Consider the following 18,707-nt stretch of genomic DNA (forward strand, 5'->3'; position numbering starts at 1 on the left):
AGCCATAGTTTAATTACATATCGATAGACAGCGCCTTTATAAAAGAAGTACTGATAATGCCAGTAGGCTTGGCTTTAAAGTGTAAAGCAAGTAAACACATGAGCTTCACTAGAGGATTTGTAGTGTGCAAATCCACATTGATTCCTTTAGAAGAGGATACATACTGTTTTTCTAACTGTAATTTTGTACATATTTGTATAACTTCACATGGTGGTTGTCTTGTGAGGAGGCTGTTTATTACATGAAAGCCTGGTTATCTGACTTTGCCAAAGCCTGGAAAAAGCAGCAAAAAGTAATATTTTCGGTATATTGTATGCAAAGGAACTCAAGTGCTGAATGTGGTAGACCAGCTCGATGTTCTTTTCAGATATGAGATCATTCCTCATGCATTTCAATGAAAATACTTCCTGAAAAGTGGAATTATACACTAAATATCCCTTTGCATGAGGTGAGGGAAAGAGTCCTCTGGGCGGAGTCAAAGACCTTTCTATGTTTGCCTGCCTCAGGGAGTAGGTTTACTATGTCTTGCCCATGAGACTGTGAGTGTGAAGCTAGTATGTCTGTGTTGGAAAACCACTCCCACACTAGAAGGGGTGGTGGTGGTCTTCCGGACACACTGTGGTAGCTTGGCTCGAGTGGTCAGGAAACAGGCACCGTGCTAAGCATACAATATACCCATACAATAACCATGCGTGCATCCGTTCCAAAAACGACTCTACACCGTAAAAATTATAAAAATATTCTTCTTTATCTTTTTCTCTTAGTTGCTGATTGGAAAAATAAATAAGACAATCACAATATACAAATTTTAAATAGTGCAGGTCAAATAAATATTGTCTGAAGATTCAATAAATAGGGATGATCATAAATACAAGGGACATAAATATACGTGCAGGTAATACAGGCAATTAAATATTCTGAGGCATTGAATACTGAACCAATAAATATTGTACACCAACAAGTCCTGTAGACCAATAAATATAGTGAAGCAATAAATAGGTTAACACAATAAATACAGTGCCCCCAATAAATAATTAAAAGTATACAGCAGCACTCATGTAATCAGATCACTTTTCAATTCCTAAGGGCTGATTTGGCCCAGGCACAGCTTGTAGGGTTGTGGAAGGCTTGAGGGGTACTACTCCCTGGCTGGGACAAGGCTGAGGCCTAAACTGAGGTAGATCAAGGGGGGAATACCAGTGCCCTGGCTTTCTCTCTCCACACAACCTCTCTAGGTTAGTCCCAATTCACCCCTGGCACAGTCAGGTTGGTTCCAGCACCTCCCTAGCCCCTTAGAGCAGTCTCTCAGGTCTCCACAGGGCCTTAGGCGCCCTCTACTCCACTTACTGCCCTTTTTCTGATGTTCCGACGCCGCTGGAGTCGTGTCGATGCCGTGAGGCGGTTCCGGTTCGGTCTCGGCGGCCTCGGCACAATGTCAGTTCTAGACGACGCCGGTAGGCGGGTCCGGTCCGATGTCGGCGGCCTCGGTTCGATCTCGACCTCCGATTCGACGGCGTCGAGCAGTCTCTACTCGATGTCGACTTCGGGCGGCTCCGGTCCGATGGCGCTCTCGGCTTCGATGACGTCGGCCGGCCTGGCCTCGATGTCGACTTCCGGCGACTCCGGGGTGCGATCCTCACCCCCGACCTCCGGTGCTCCTCCTCTCAGGTTCCGGGCGACTCCGGAGTGCGATCCTCACTCCCGACCTCCGGTACACTTCACCTCGGTCTCCGACGACTCCGGAGGGCGGACTTCACTCCCCCGATGTCGCCGCTCACTCGACCTCGGTTAACTTCCTCCTCGACCTTTGGTATTCCTCACGACCTCCGTCGGCGCCCTCTCACGACCTCAGGCGGCTCCGGGTACGACGTCTGCTTCTTCAGTCAGCGCCGCTTCTCCACCTCGGGCTCCAGGTCTTAGGCTACTCGACGCCGGACTCCAGGGAAACCAGTTTCCAGGTCAGGATCTTGCTGCTTTCTGCTTCTAAGGCCTGTTCCTGCTGTCCAGGTCCTTAGGATGAGTTTTTCTGGCTTCTTCCCACACAGGGCTACAGGCTGGGATCCATCAGTAGGGACTAGTATCAAGGGTGGGTTTATGGACCCCACTCCAGGCACAAGTTTCCACCCCTGCTGCTTCACTCCTTCCTCCTTCACTGTTGTGCTGCTCTCTCTTCACCAGTCAGGTGCCAACTGCCAGCTCCAACTGCCAACACTCTCTCTTAACTCCCCAACATTCTAAACCGCCTCCAACGGTCACAGGGTTCTGGAATGTTCTGGAAGGTGCTAGTAGGTTCCAGTGGATGCTGGTGATGTCACAGGTGGCCACCATTTTGTGCTCCAGGCCCTCAGACAGAAGTTTCAGGGGTAGGTAAAATGGCTCCCTGAATCTGCAGCAACACTAAAAAATCTGGTGGTTCCCAAAAAGGAAAAATTCAAACAGGGTTTGAGGCAAAAGTGGGACAAAATAAATAATGATGAGGAGGGACCACCCAAAGGGCTGACAGGTCTAACACGCGTCCCCCCCAGCTGAAAGTGGGGAGAGCTACCCAACCCCTTGGGAGTTCTCATCACTAAGGCGGAAATACCTTGAGAGACCGTCTGCATTGGCGTGGTCCACTCCAGGCCGATGTTCCACCTGAAAGTCCATCCCCTGTAGGGAAATAGACCACCTCAACAACTTGGGATTCTCCCCCTTCATTTGCATCAGCCAACGAAGGGGTCTGTGGTCGGTCTGAACTAGAAAGTGCGATCCAAACAGGTATGGCCGCAACTTCTTCAGAGCCCATACCACTGCAAAGGCTTCACGCTCTATTGCACTCCACTTCTGTTCCCTGGGAAGTAGTCTCCGGGATAGGAAGACCACGGGTTGATCCAGACCCTCTTCGTTGAGCTGCGATAACACTGCCCCAATGCCATGTTCTGATGCATCTGTCTGGACAATGAACTCCTTGGAAAAGTCTGGGGCCCTTAAGACCGGGGCCTCGCACATGGCTTTCTTCAATCTCTCAAAGGCTTGCTGACAAGCCTCCGTCCAGACTACCCGTCGAGGTTGTTTCTTGGACGTGAGCTCCGTGAGGGGGGTTACGATGGTACCGTACCCCTTCACGAAGCGGCGGTAGTATCCCGTGAGGCCCAAAAATGCTCGGACCTCAGTCTGTGTCTTGGGGGGTTTCCAGGCCATGATGGCCTCGATCTTCGCCTGGAGGGGTTGCACCGCTCCCCTACCCACCAAGTGTCCAAGGTACACTACCGACCCCTGCCCGATCTGGCACTTGCTGGCCTTAATCGTCAATCCAGCTTGTCTCAGGGCCTGGAGAACAGCTTGCAGGTGACGCAAGTGATCCTCCCAGCTGTTACTGAAGACGGCTATGTCATCCAGATAAGCAGCAGAGAAACTCTCCATTCCGGTGAGGATCTGGTTTACCAGGCGCTGAAACGTGGCAGGTGCGTTCTTGAGCCCAAAGGGCATCACACAGAACTGGTAGTGGCCATTGGGCGTGGAGAAGGCTGACCTTTCCCTTGCTCCATCAGTCAAAGAGATCTGCCAGTACCCTGAAGTAAGGTCAAAGGTACTTAGATATTGGGCAGCTCCCAGCCGGTCAATCAATTCATCCGCCCTAGGGATCGGATGAGCATCAGTTTTTGTCACTGAATTCAGTCCCCGATAGTCCACACAGAACCTCAGTTCTGGTTGGGCACCCGGTGGTGCAGCTTTTGGTACTAACACCACCGGACTGGACCAGGGACTGCTAGAAGGTTCGATCACTCCTAGCTCCAGCATCTTAGTGACTTCACTATGAATGCTGGCCTTCACCTTGTCTGTCATCCGGTAGATCTTGGACTTCACAGGTGGGCTGTCTCCTGTGTCCACGTCATGGACGCACAGGTGAGTCCTACCCGGGACAAGGGAGAACAACGAAGAGTACTGCCCCAGGACCTGGCGACAGTCCTCCTGCTGTTCAGGAGTTAGAGATGGGGAGAGAATCACTCCCTCCACCGACCCATCCTTTTCTTGAGACGCCAACAGATCAGGGAGAGGCTCGCTTTCCACGTCCTCTCCTCCGTCAGTCACCATCATCAAGATGACTTCGGGCCTCTCGTGGTGGGGTTTGAGGCGGTTGGCATGCAGCACCCGCAGGGGCTGACGAGGGGTCTTCAGGTCCACCAAGTAGGTAGCCTTACCCTTCTTCTCCAACACCTCAAAGGGTCCTGACCAGCGATCCTGGAGGGCACTAAGCTCTCCCGGTTCGATCACCCACACTTTCTGGCCAGGCTCCAACTCCACCGGGTGAGCATTGTGGTCATACCACGCCTTCATCACTGCTTGGCTGGCTTCCAAGTTGTCAGAAGCTTGCTTCCACAACTTAGCCATTTGGCTCCGGAAGGCCAGCATGTAGCTCACCACATCCTGGGGAAGCTTTCTGGGAGTTCTTTCCCATCCGTCTCTCACCAGGTTGAGAGGTCCACGTACAGGGTGCCCATACAGAAGCTCGAAGGGGCTGAAGCCCACTCCCTTCTGTGGCACTTCCCTGTAGGAAAAAAGTAAACAGGGTAGGAGGACGTCCCATTTCCTCCGCAGGCTTTCAGGCAGACTTCTGATCATGCCCTTCAAGGTTTTGTTAAACCTCTCCACCAGACCATTTGTCTGGGGGTGGTAAGGAGTGGTGAACCGGTATGTCACTCCACACTCCTTCCACATGGCCCGCATGTACGCTGACATGAAGTTGGTCCCCCTGTCGGACACAACTTCCTTGGGAAAACCCACTCGGGTAAAGATTCCCATCAGGGCCCTAGCCACAACAGGTGCTGTTATGGTCCTCAGAGGTATTGCCTCTGGGTACCGTGTGGCATGATCCACCAGAACCAGGATAAACCTGTGACCAGCTGATGTTGGCGGATCTAACGGACCCACAATGTCGATGCCCACCCTTTCAAAGGGGGTGCTAACGACAGGAAGTGGTTCCAGGGGAGCTTTCAGCTTCACCCCTGTTTTCCCACTGGCTTGGCAAGACACACATGTCCGGCAGTAGGTATCGGACGACACTTTCATCTGAGGCCAATAAAAGTGTGGGACAAGACGGGCGAAGGTCTTGTCTTGCCCCAAGTGTCCTGCCAAGGGGATCTCGTGAGCCAACTCCAGAAGGAAGGCTCGATAACGTTGAGGGACTACCAAGGCTCGTGACGATCCATGTAGGGGTGCCTTGGGTTCACTGTAGAGGTGGCCATCCTCCCAGTAAACACTGTAGTTCCCTTCAACGTTCCCTGCTGCCTGGGCTTCGGCCTGTCGCCTCAGCCCCTCAAGGGTAGGGCACTCCCTCTGGCCCTGGCAGAATTCCTCCCTGGACGGGCCTCCCTCCACGTGCCACTCGGCCGGGATGGGTAGGTCCTCCAGGTTGGTAACGTCCCCCACCGCAGACTCCTGGTCCACCACCTCCGGTGGCCTATCCGTCCTACGGGGTGGGGACGCCGAGGCAGGCTCCTCCTGTCCTCGGTTCTTCCCTTGACTGGCAGCTGACTGGGCCTTTGTTCCAGGCTCCAGCCGAAATGAACTCCCTCTTCGGGTAGTCGCGGACCTTGTGCTAACACAGGCCCAGTCAGGTGTACCCAGCATCTCGGTGTGAGTCCGGTATTCCACCTCCTTCCAAGCGTTGTGCTCCATATCATTCCCCAGCAGACAATCGACTGGCACGGCAGGGCTTACGGCAACTCGAAGTGAACCTGCAACCCCCCCCCATTCAAAGGGAACCTCGGCCACTGGATAGTGGCCTGTTCTGCCGTCAGCCATCGCGGCTGGGTGGAGTACATCGGGAATTACCTGCTCTGGAGACACCAGTTGGCTACGCACCATAGTCATACTGGCTCCTGTGTCTCTCAGAGCCTCCCCTTTTTGGCCGTTGATGGTGACCCACTGCCCATACTTTGCGGTATTTGCGGGCACCTGGATCTTAGGAACCATCTCCCGTTCTCCCAGGGACACTAAAGTGACACCCGCCCACTCCCTTCCCTTAGTTAAGGGCATCTCCTCCCCGAGCACTACACTAGCTACTCCGGGGGTCTTTCCTCCAGTGGGAGGGGGTGGTCGTTTCTGGCACTTCGGATCTCCTTTATAGTGTCCAACGCCACCGCACTCGTAGCAATGGACAACCCTTGGCTGCTGACTCTGGCCAGGATTAGGGTTTCTGGGTGGGTTAGCCTTAGAGGTGAATCCTGTTCCTTTCCCTTGGAAGTTATTTTGGGGGCCTTTGGAGAACTCCTTTTTCTTTTCCCCTCCCTCTTTCTTCTGGGGGGCGCCCTGTCCGGCCTTTTGAGTATCCCCTCCAGTCCCCCTTGTGGACACCCGGGTACTAGCCCAAATGTCCGCCTCCTCAGCAAGCTTCCGGGGACTGGTCAGCTTGCTATCCACCAGGTGTTGCCGCAGTTCAGGGAAACATTTCTCGAGCAGGTGTTCCTTCAGTACCAGGTCAAACAACTCCTCGTAGTTCCTCACTTCACTGCCCTGAATCCAACCTTCCATTGCCTTCTTCGCATAGTCCAGGAAGTCCACCCAATTCTGCGTGCCCAGCTTGTGACTACCCCTGAACTTCTGTCTGTACTTTTCAGGTGTTAGTCCAAACTTTCTGATGAGCGCCAGTTTCATGGTGGGGTAGTGGGTCTGCTCATCCTCTTCGAGGGCCAATAAAGCATCCCTACCAGCTGGAGGCATGTACTTGTACAATCCCCCTCCCCAGTACTTCTCTGGAACCCCATGGGCCCTCAGTGAGACCTCATAGGCCGCTAGCCACTTGGCGATATCGTCGCCCACTCCATAGCTAGCTACTATGTCCTTTGGCAGGTATGGTTTAGGTTCCCTGGTGATCTCTTGGGTTTGGCTGCCACCATTAGGAACAGGTTGTGCCCCGATTCTCAAGATCTGAAGATCTATTTCTTTCAGTCGCAATTCATGGGCCATCCTCTGCTCCTCCTTCTCCTTTTCCAGCCTTGCTAAGTCCCATGTGAGCTGTCTTTTCTCCCTCCGGTCTGTTAGCTCCACTTCAGACAAGCCACCGCTAGAGGCACTGCTGCCCTTCCTAGAAATGGTTCTGGGCCCTGCTGACAGGTTCCCCACCTCAGGTTGGTACATCTCAGCCCCCTCGGGGTCAGGCTCTCCATCCCTGTCTTCTTCCTCAGCCTTGCTTTCTCGGCGTGCCTCCCCCCAAGCCCTTAAGCTGGTTTGGAGTGCACCCTTCTTTGCTCCTGGGGGACAGTACACCCCCTCCCGCTGGCAAAACTCCCTGAGTTGGGCCACAGTGTACGTTTCTAGATTTTCTAGTACAAACTCCATCTTGCCCACTCAGGTTAGAGGACAGGTTTTTGTGCAGTAACTATGCAGGGGGGTACCTTTAATAATACCTCCTCCCACCACCAGAGTAAATTTGGAAAAAACAAAAACCCACAATTAGGAAGGCCGCTCTTGAGAAAACTCCCGGTGTAGGCCTATGGACTACCCACAGTTATTGTTGAGTATGCGTAGGCACAGCTCTATCCCACCACTGAACACCAATTTATGTTGGAAAACCACTCCCACACTAGAAGGGGTGGTGGTGGTCTTCCGGACACACTGTGGTAGCTTGGCTCGAGTGGTCAGGAAACAGGCACCGTGCTAAGCATACAATATACCCATACAATAACCATGCGTGCATCCGTTCCAAAAACGACTCTACACCGTAAAAATTATGAAAATATTCTTCTTTATCTTTTTCTCTTAGTTGCTGATTGGAAAAATAAATAAGACAATCACAATATACAAATTTTAAATAGTGCAGGTCAAATAAATATTGTCTGAAGATTCAATAAATAGGGATGATCATAAATACAAGGGACATAAATATACGTGCAGGTAATACAGGCAATTAAATATTCTGAGGCATTGAATACTGAACCAATAAATATTGTACACCAACAAGTCCTGTAGACCAATAAATATAGTGAAGCAATAAATAGGTTAACACAATAAATACAGTGCCCCCAATAAATAATTAAAAGTATACAGCAGCACTCATGTAATCAGATCACTTTTCAATTCCTAAGGGCTGATTTGGCCCAGGCACAGCTTGTAGGGTTGTGGAAGGTTTGAGGGGTACTACTCCCTGGCTGGGACAAGGCTGAGGCCTAAACTGAGGTAGATCAAGGGGGGAATACCAGTGCCCTGGCTTTCTCTCTCCACACAACCTCTCTAGGTTAGTCCCAATTCACCCCTGGCACAGTCAGGTTGGTTCCAGCACCTCCCTAGCCCCTTAGAGCAGTCTCTCAGGTCTCCACAGGGCCTTAGGCGCCCTCTACTCCACTTACTGCCCTTTTTCTGATGTTCCGACGCCGCTGGAGTCGTGTCGATGCCGTGAGGCGGTTCCGGTTCGGTCTCGGCGGCCTCGGCACAATGTCAGTTCTAGACGACGCCGGTAGGCGGGTCCGGTCCGATGTCGGCGGCCTCGGTTCGATCTCGACCTCCGATTCGACGGCGTCGAGCAGTCTCTACTCGATGTCGACTTCGGGCGGCTCCGGTCCGATGGCGCTCTCGGCTTCGATGACGTCGGCCGGCCTGGCCTCGATGTCGACTTCCGGCGACTCCGGGGTGCGATCCTCACCCCCGACCTCCGGTGCTCCTCCTCTCAGGTTCCGGGCGACTCCGGAGTGCGATCCTCACTCCCGACCTCCGGTACACTTCACCTCGGTCTCCGACGACTCCGGAGGGCGGACTTCACTCCCCCGATGTCGCCGCTCACTCGACCTCGGTTAACTTCCTCCTCGACCTTTGGTATTCCTCACGACCTCCGTCGGCGCCCTCTCACGACCTCAGGCGGCTCCGGGTACGACGTCTGCTTCTTCAGTCAGCGCCGCTTCTCCACCTCGGGCTCCAGGTCTTAGGCTACTCGACGCCGGACTCCAGGGAAACCAGTTTCCAGGTCAGGATCTTGCTGCTTTCTGCTTCTAAGGCCTGTTCCTGCTGTCCAGGTCCTTAGGATGAGTTTTTCTGGCTTCTTCCCACACAGGGCTACAGGCTGGGATCCATCAGTAGGGACTAGTATCAAGGGTGGGTTTATGGACCCCACTCCAGGCACAAGTTTCCACCCCTGCTGCTTCACTCCTTCCTCCTTCACTGTTGTGCTGCTCTCTCTTCACCAGTCAGGTGCCAACTGCCAGCTCCAACTGCCAACACTCTCTCTTAACTCCCCAACATTCTAAACCGCCTCCAACGGTCACAGGGTTCTGGAATGTTCTGGAAGGTGCTAGTAGGTTCCAGTGGATGCTGGTGATGTCACAGGTGGCCACCATTTTGTGCTCCAGGCCCTCAGACAGAAGTTTCAGGGGTAGGTAAAATGGCTCCCTGAATCTGCAGCAACACTAAAAAATCTGGTGGTTCCCAAAAAGGAAAAATTCAAACAGGGTTTGAGGCAAAAGTGGGACAAAATAAATAATGATGAGGAGGGACCACCCAAAGGGCTGACAGGTCTAACAGTCTGAAATGTGAAAGAGCTGATGCACAATGTAGTAGGCCCAAGTTGGCTTTGGTGATAAGCCAATGATAAAGACTTTAAGCCCGCTTGGTTCACTGAGACATTTTTTATCTGATGCGGAAAGTCTGATTTCTTCATTATGAGCATTTACCAGGAAGTCAGTAGGCCCTACATAGATATTGTGAGAAGCATATGTTAAAGCCAAGAGGCCTTTAAAAGTGGATAGTTATTACACTGTGTTAAAGCCATTATATGGACTTTCACAGATTACAGCACTAGGCAAGGGTTTGGTGTTGGTTACCCCCTTCAACAAACCCTAGGAGAAGATTTGTAGTGTTCAAATCCACACTGAGTCCTTTAGAAGAGATTACATACTGTTATTCTAACTATAATTTTGTACATATTTTTGTAACTTCACATGCTGACTGTCTTGTGAGGAGGCTTGTGCCCCATACAGTAGGCTTGAGTTGGTAATGGTGACTAGCCACTGAGAGAGGCCAAAAGCATAAGTGCTTTAGTGGAGAAATTTGTCAAATGCCTTTGGCGTAGTCTGTTATGAAAATGTTACCTCAATGGCAGTAGGCCTTACTTGCTTACATAAGGCCAACAGACTTTTAAGGGTGAATTGTTATTGCACGATGCTCAAGGCCCCTCTGACAAACCCTAGGGGATAAAGATTTGTAATGCGATAATTCTTGTAAATCCTGTTATATGGTATATTATTTTACCAACTTTATTTTTGTATAATCTTGTAATTTTATACACCGTATTAAGCTGAATGTGTATTCATGTAATTTTTAAGATGGGTGTGATTTGATTTCCAAACGCATACGCTTCACACCTCTGCTTTCAGCTCCTCTGGTCTATGAAAAAGACCCTGTACTTTCTCCCACGTGTGCCAGCTGTGGTTGCTCGTTCTATAATAGTCCCCCTACTTAGACTTTGTAACCTGTTATTCCTTGCAGCAGCGGCTCCTCCACAATGGCGGAGGTGCGTTGCCCCACTCGCTACAGAAAAAAAATAAAACAATAATAAATTCATTTTATTATCGTTTTATTTTTCTCAGATATGCAATGCCGCAGAGTCAGGGGAGGGGCGGGACGGTCACCCTGAGTGGCAGCCAGCAGGGGGAGGAGGAGTTTTTGGGCCCTGGAAGTGCGCAGAACATTTTAGGCCAGCCACACCGTCATGTTAACTTTGATGTTTCCAAAGCTGCTAGATTGCACAGCTGGGTGGAGAAACGGCAAAAGCTACCAGTCACTTTCTGAGCACCTAACCAGGCCACTTAAACCAATCCTGGCACTGCTCTCATGCTGAGAGCAGAGTCTGGATTGGGTGGGAGTGGCCCATGGACTTCCTCATACTTCTTCAACTGAAGTGGCTGGCAGCAGGAACGGCAGCGTGAGGCAAGTGTTTTTTTTATTGTTATTCTCCCCCCCCCCCCCCCCCCCACGCTGCCTCGCCAGTTTATTTTGGCAGCAGCCGCCCCTGATTCCTTGGGCTCCCTGAGGTGCTAATTAACAAACTTCACATGACATAGTTTATGGTAATCTAGCTTGTAATATGTCTGTGCAAATGTATTAATAGGTTCACTGTCCTACGACCTATACACTGGTTTCAGATCAGGCAACACACTCATTTCAAGGCTCTGTGCTTGGTTTATTGTGTCTTCCCCCGGCGTCTGATGACTTATGCATCCTCCAAATCCCTTAGATTTGCCTCTCCCTTGCTACTGACTATTCAGAAAGAGCTCTGTGGAGGAAGTGTGTTCTAGTCCTGGCCTCTAAACTTTGGAACAGGCTCCCCATTGAATTGTAACAAACTAGTGGTATAATTGCCTGTACATATCTATGTGTTTAAAAGGAATATTTATTTATCTTCTAATATCTATTGTGCATAGTGAATTCTATTCAAGAGTGTAGGGCTTGGGAGAGAGAGGGTTCTCCACAAAGACCGGTTGGACTATATGGACGACTGTGGCTGAGGTTCATTCCAATAAACCTGCTTGAACCTACCTTCGGGCATGGCTTCTGTTTGTTACTATACATCTAACTTCACTTCGTTTGCAAGGAGCTAAAAACCACGCTCTTCTGTTAATCTTCAGGTCTTCCTTCCTTCTTTTCTCTTGTCCACTTTGTCGATTTCTTGTGTCTCCTTTCCTAGCGCAATAATGCCTTTGGCATACGCTCCGCTTTTATAACAAAAAAATAAATACATAGTAAACCTGGCTAGTGTAATCCCCTTCTCTGTGTCCTGCTAGGTTCCCATTAGCTCTGCGTATCAGAGGGTTTCAGGGACATGTCAGAAGATTGGCTCAGCTAAACAGCTGACAGGTCTATGGCCTGAAGAATGAGAGAGGGGGTCAGATGTAGTATGAGCGGAGGTGAGAGGGGGTGATCTCAGAAGCTTGTGCTGGAGGCTGTGAATAATTTTTTAAAAGTGTATCGATTGTGCATAGTATAAGTAATATAAGTCCAGTCGTAAAAGCTACCAAGCACTTTGTCATTCTGCTAATGCACCTTGCACCCACTGAAGAAAATAATAATTATTAACGGGTGTCCTAACCAGAAGTCTAATTTCAGAGTTACTCCGTGGTTCAGATGAAGTGAGACGATAACAGCAAGTGGAAGATGTAGCTGCTGTGTCCAGTCCCGAAACTCATCAGTTCTCTTTGGGTCCAAAGGGTTTATGAGAATCTGAAATGCAAATCCCAATATTTCCTATTATGCATTTCTCATACATCACATTTACCACAGTTGACCACCATTTCTAACTGCTGATTCAGAGACACCCTCGGATAGGTGGCCCCTCTGGAGGGTACTTCCGTGGGGAGATAAGGAGAGGGCTGTCTCTAGATGACCGGTCACAGCCCATGCTGGTGTGTCCTTCCCCTCCATGTCATAGAGCGAAGTGATCCAGAATGTTTTACTCCTGTTAACCTTTTCCTTCCTCGCTCTTCATCTCCTTGCTTTAAACAAAAATGGTCATTTATACTCTGTGGCACTCCTAATATTGTCGAAAGGTTGTGCTATTTTCATGATTTTCTCCAGGTTTTGGACTTTCCATCAGCCTTTCTGCATATCATGGGTTCAGCATTGCCTGTCCTGGTGATTGTATCAGCAGGTGGATTGCAGTTTATATGTTGTCCTCAGGTTACTACATGGCACTGTGCTGGCTTGGTTTGTTGCTGGAACCATCGCATCTTGGATCCTGAGAAATACTGCTCCTTAGCAAATCAGGGGCACTGAACAGTCCCAGAGCTTTTCATGGGACTATTCCACTCTGGTCAATTTTCTGGGTCCACCCCATTGAAGAGGCAGGACTAGACTCCTCTGCCACCACACCTGTGTGACTGCTGAATCTTTATAGGTGCACAAAGAGGAACTATTTTTTTTATTAACATAACTTTTTATTAAGGGCAAGGTTTGCACAACAGATATCATACAATCAAGTACTCGTGGAGACCACATTCGGCAATAATCAGTTGGCAATTACAAGGTCACATATGTTATGCACATTGATATTAAACTTCATTATAACAGACTATCTAATACCATGCGTCTTGGAGGCTGCGGGGGATCACAGAGGCCACCCCTATAGTCATTCCACTTCCCCCAAACCTGTGTCCATTTAGCGGGACATCCCCTGGACTCATATACCATCTTTTCTGACACCATGCACCAGTCCATGTCTTTCCTCCAGTCCTGTAATGTTGGTGGTGCCTGCCCCCTCCAGTTTCTTGCTATATTCCTTTTAGCTATCATTAGACCAAGTGTTACCCATATTCTTTCTCTATTGTTCAGGTCTGTTGGGCCCCAAATGTTCAGGAGGCTTAATTTGATGTTGCAATCAATTTTATGTCCTATTACTCCTTACATACGTATCTTTACTGCAGACCAATATCTTTGAATAATCGCGCACTCCCAAAGAATATGTATAAAAGTACCCTCTTGCCCACATCTCCTAAAGCAGAAAGTTTCATTACTAACTCCCATCCTCACCAGCACAGATCCCGCACGGTATATTCTGTATAGTATTTTTTATTGCACTAGTCTAAGCTTGGCGGAGATTGCGGTTTCTCTGGGAGAGGCAAGAGGAACTATTGTTAATGTATGCCACCTTTGACTACCCATTCTCTTGCCCAGGTTGAATATTGCTCTAGAGACAATGAGAATATGGTTAATTAAAAAAGTTATTGGTACTTACTTGTATACAGTCAGATGCTGTATGTAATCGCATGTCTTCTTTTCCAGGCTTATGATCAGAAGAATATCAGACGTCGAGTCTATGATGCTCTGAATGTGCTAATGGCAATGAACATTATTTCCAAAGAAAAGAAAGAAATCAAATGGATTGGCCTTCCAACAAACTCAGCTCAAGAATGTCAGAACCTCGAGGTGAGCGCAAGGCAGCAGTCCTGGGCCCCCTGTGTGCATGCATGTGCTTGGTGTTGTGTAGCACTTTCTACCCCTTGCAAGGCGCCAAAACACATTAAGCGGCTGGGTGGCACGTTGCACCGTGAGTAAGGGCTTCGGTTGGACAAGTTTTTTTTTGCAGCGTGGCCTATATATTAAGCGTTTTGGTGTGGTGTGTGAATGCCAAAGTTGTGTTCTACTCTTGTCTGAGCCTGCAGTGGCATGTCGCGTGCGGTTAAAAAGCGACAGCACTCGGTAAGTCAGCCCCCATTTTTTTATTTTATTGATTTGGTCACTCGGGGAAGCTAGGCTGTTGGTATTACAAGACTAGGTCTCAGAGCATTCAGAGGGAGAATTCTGTACATTTTGCACCTACCTTTGAAGAATGCATCATGCTTCGCCTGTGGGTGCGCACGTGGCATTCTCAAGCTCCTGAATGCATGTGTTGTGGTCTTGTGACTGGCTGCTGTACTTCCCTGAACTGAGCAGCTGCCTTGAGTGTGTGATTTTATTTAAGTACTGTGCAGCAGCCTTTCACTTAAAGGGAAGTGCAAGATTCTTGCACATAATTTCATAATTTTATAAAAAGTAATCATTGATGTAATGATATTAATGAAGTTGGGGGTGCTAGAGGGCTCCAAGCAAGATGGCCGCACTTGCGTGAGGCTCCTGCAGTTCGGGCAGAGATCCGTCCATAATCCTGGTCGTCTCGGAACCCTGATGCGCTGACAGTAAATATTCCGTCATCGGAATATCACCGCACCCTCCTACAGCCACAAGAACCGAAACATTTGGTCTGAGTGCTCCTGTACATCGGCAATCAACCCCTGCGGCCGAACTACATGAAATGGCGGAGATGTAAGACGGGTAGGCCGAAATGACCGCCGCTTGGAAGAGGGACCGGATTGGATAGCTGGCGACCGCGGCGCTAGGCGGATCGCTTGAGAAGTGGTCTCGCCGAGTTCGGCGTGAGGATACGGTGGGGGCGTTCCCCCCCCCCCCCCCCCTCCCCCCCGGCCCTGCAATCCGGACTCGGCCGCGGCCCCTTAGAGGTCGGGGCAGTGAGCGGCAGACAAAGACGTGAGTTTGCCATGGGCAGACGGTGCTGGGGTGCAGCCGCTCGGGTGAGCTTCCCGGCATCCCTAGCCATACACTGTGCAGCTTTGGCGGCGAGGGCGCGGGATCCCGCGCGGGATTGCCCGGGCCCCGCTGCCCGCCCTCTGCTGGTGACGGGAGGCGGCACGCACGTCATAGCGGCGTCCCCTCTGAGCACTCCGGGGAGCAAGAGACTGGTGCCTCTGGACCCGGACAGTCATTCCTCACGTGCGGAACGCGAGCTTCAGCACTCCCGCTGTTGCCTACCAACCGTGCTGCTCCCCTCTCACAAGAAAAGCGCCCTGGGCCTGCTACCGGTGCACTGCAGATCCTGAAGTTAGCAGCGCCCTGCACATCGCCGCCCTGACCCACTGACTTGGGGTGCATGAGGCCCTAGTGAAGAGGGCACAAGACTGGCCCTGGCTGCGTTGGAGCAAGCCCATCCACCGGACGATGCTGTTGTGAGATTGGAAGCCCTACTGCGGAGATCCCTGACTGGTCTGGAGGTGGGCTGATGGAGCCTGAGCCGCTGAGGAGACCATAGCGCAGGGGCGCTGGCCTTACAGGTGAGGCCACTCCAGTGAAAGTCCCGGTGTCTGCCAGCCGGGCCAATTGATCCCTGGGACTGTGGAACCAGTCCCACTGAGACGACGCCGGTGGGGCTGCACCCGCCACCTGGGCCCAACCTTTGCCCGGTAACTCTGCCGCCGTTGGAACACCACCCCCTAGCCTCTCTCCTTGCAAAGTATTCCCGCTCCAGACACCATGGGGAAGCCAGATGGTCCCCAACCGAAGCTTAACTTTGATGCTCGGAAGACCACCCGCTCCCAGGCGGAACACGAGGAAGATCAGCCGGAGGCCCCGGCTCCCTCCACTGCGGAACTGAAAGAACTCCTCCTGATCATTCATTCCAGCCTGACCTCCATCGAATCGAAGATGGAATCCATGAATGCCAGGCATCGATGGGGTCACGCACAGAGTGGACAAGCACGATGACCGACTGGCGGAGGCGGAGCGCCGCATCTCGGACCTGGAGGACTCCACCACCGCCACGGCTTCGCGCACAATGGAAATGGAGCGGTCCTCAAAGTCATAGCGGCCAAAAATGAGGACTTAGAATCCCACTCTAGGCGGAATAACCTCCGAATCCTAGGGGTGGCGGAATCGACCACCACAGGCAGAATGGAAGACTTCGTTGAGCGGCTCCTCATCACACTGTTCAGTAGGGAAGCCTTTTCGCCGGTCCTGGTGGTTGAGTGAGCTCACCGGTCAGGTTCCTGGTGCCGCACCCCGACCGATCATCGCCAGGATGCTCAACTATCGGGATCGCAACACTGCCCTCCGCCTCTCCAGGGAAAACGGCTAGCTTCGCTTTGAGGGGATGGACATCTCTCTCTATCCGGAATTTACTGTGACTGTGCAGGAACAGCGGCAGAAATTCCTCCCCGTCAAGAAGAGATTACAACAATTCGGTCTTCCCTATGCCATGCTTTTCCCTGCTCGTCTGAAAATCACACATCTAGGAAAGCTGCACTTCTTCAAAACCCCGCAACAAGCACAAGATTTCCTCAAAACTCTGCCGAGGCATCCCGCGATCCGTTCCTCTCAGCCACACCACCCGGAGGGAGGAGGTGACACCTCTGACATTGAATAACCTACCACCGCCTCATTGGGCCTTTGGGCCTCACCCCGCGGAAGTACGCTTGGCATACTTAGCAGGGGGACTCTTGGACTCTCTTGTATGATATGCGCGGCCACGGTCGGATGGAGTGCCCTCCCCAGCTGACCAACAGTATTGCGAGCCCCTTGGAGCTGTACACTCCTCCACCCATGCGTGCTGCAGATCTGAGTCCCCGACACGCACAAGTCGATAACCGGCTTGCTTCCACCACCTGTGGCCTTTACGCTAGTAATGACCGCATCCTGCTTCCGCCACTATCTTGACATGGCTACCTATCATTCCTGATGACAATTTTCTAACTAGATTGAGATGATCTGTTATGTGTCCGCCCGAACACCCTCACTACCGCGAGGAGACCCTGGCCACCCTCTGGACTCCACCCACCAGGTGAACCCTTGCTTTTGTTGTTGTATTTTACTTTTGGGAAGTTACTTTGATCTCTAGGCCGCTTTCCCCAGTTAGGAACCTGGCACTTTGGAAGGAACGGGAGGGGGGGTGGGATGTGGGATGTGGGCCACGGCAGGTTTGGGCTGCTGATGTGGGAGGGGGGCACCTGCACGTTCTCTTAAGAAGTTTTAGATCTCATGACATGCTACATATCACTGTTCTGTCGCACAGCCACACAGTTGCGCACCGACTCCAACTCGGACTGCATCCGCATTCACACACATACGCCTTGAGCCACCTCCATGACTGACTGCTCTAGACCCCCCGCATACCACTTCATTACCTGGAACGTACGAGGCCTTGGAGAGCCCCGCAAACGCCGCCACATTCTATCTTATTTAGATCGTCATAATGTTCACTGCGCGATGCTGCAGGAGACACACTTAAGTCCCTTTGCTCCCACTACTTTCACATCCCGCTGGGCAGGCTACGCATGCTTTTCCTCTTACTCCTCCTACGCCCGGGGCACATGTATCCTTGTTAAGAAAACCCTCCCGTACACCCCCATAGGCTCCCTGGCAGACAAACAGGGTTGATACACTATTATCTGGGGAAGACTGGCCGCCCAGTCCTTTACATTTGTTTCCTGCTATGGTCCCAACACAGACGACCCGGAATTCTTCTGGGTGCTCTGGGGCAAGATTTTAGATACTGGATCCACCCACCTGGTCTGGGGTGACGACTTCAACGTTACGGTGAACCCTGCACTGGACCGCTCACACTCGCAACCGCATCACTACTCCAGTTCACATTCCGCCCTCAAACTGATAATCACTGACCATGAGCTAATTGATGCCTGGCGCCATCTGCACCCACAGTTGCATGAGGGAACTTGCTACACCACAGCCCGCTCCTGCTGGTCTCGAATTGATGGTCTCGCTCCCTGGCTCACGAATGCTTCCCACCTCCCCCGCACGTATTCCGACCGCTCCCCAGTGATCATCGCCCTTGCCCTCCCGCACGAAGACTCGCCCTTCCTGGCCTGGCGCCTTAATCCGCTCTCTTTGACTGACCCAGTGTTTAAGCAGGAACTAGAGTAGGAGATCACTGATTTCTTCCCTCGGAATGAAGAATCGGTGACACAATATTCCACTATATGGGAAGCCATTAAGGTTACCATACGAGGGCTGTGCATTGCGAAGAGTTGGGGAATCTTGCGGGATATCCGCGCCACCCTGCGTAGACTGGAGTCGGAACTCAAAAAAACGGAAGACGAGCTACACCATACCCCCACCCCTGAACTACAGGCCCGGTTGCGCAGTCTGCTCACTGAATATCAGGAGACAGCTGAAAGTGAGTGCAGATTTAGAGGGAAATATTACAAAGCGCGTAACTATGGGGAGGGAGACAGACCGGGGAAGGCATTGGCGTCCCTGATCCGCCCTCCGCAATTCTCCAACGTGGTCCTTGAGATAGAAGGCGAAGACGGACAGATACTTAGAAGCACATCCAACATAGTAAAGACCTTCCACAAGTTCTATACAGGCCTTTACAGATCTCATAGAACACAACCGCCAGATTTTCCCTCCTTCTTCGAGGACACTGCGGTTGCCTGGCTGGGAAATGGGCAGAGAGAGTT

The 18,707-nt window shown here is 51.3% G+C and overlaps 1 protein-coding gene across 1 annotated transcript in view; it reads left to right on the forward strand.

The window, feature by feature from the left end:
• TFDP2 (transcription factor Dp-2) overlaps positions 1–18,707 on the forward strand; it is a 421,645-nt gene that overhangs the window by 200,367 nt on the left and 202,571 nt on the right. Inside the window, exon 6 of the mRNA XM_085633640.1 lies at positions 13,744–13,887. Coding sequence (XP_085489766.1) covers positions 13,744–13,887 — 144 coding nt within the window. The remainder of the gene's footprint in view (positions 1–13,743; positions 13,888–18,707) is intronic.

The sequence above is a fragment of the Triturus cristatus genome, chromosome 11 (assembly GCF_964204655.1).
Source record: "Triturus cristatus chromosome 11, aTriCri1.1, whole genome shotgun sequence".
NCBI lineage: Eukaryota > Metazoa > Chordata > Amphibia > Caudata > Salamandridae > Triturus > Triturus cristatus.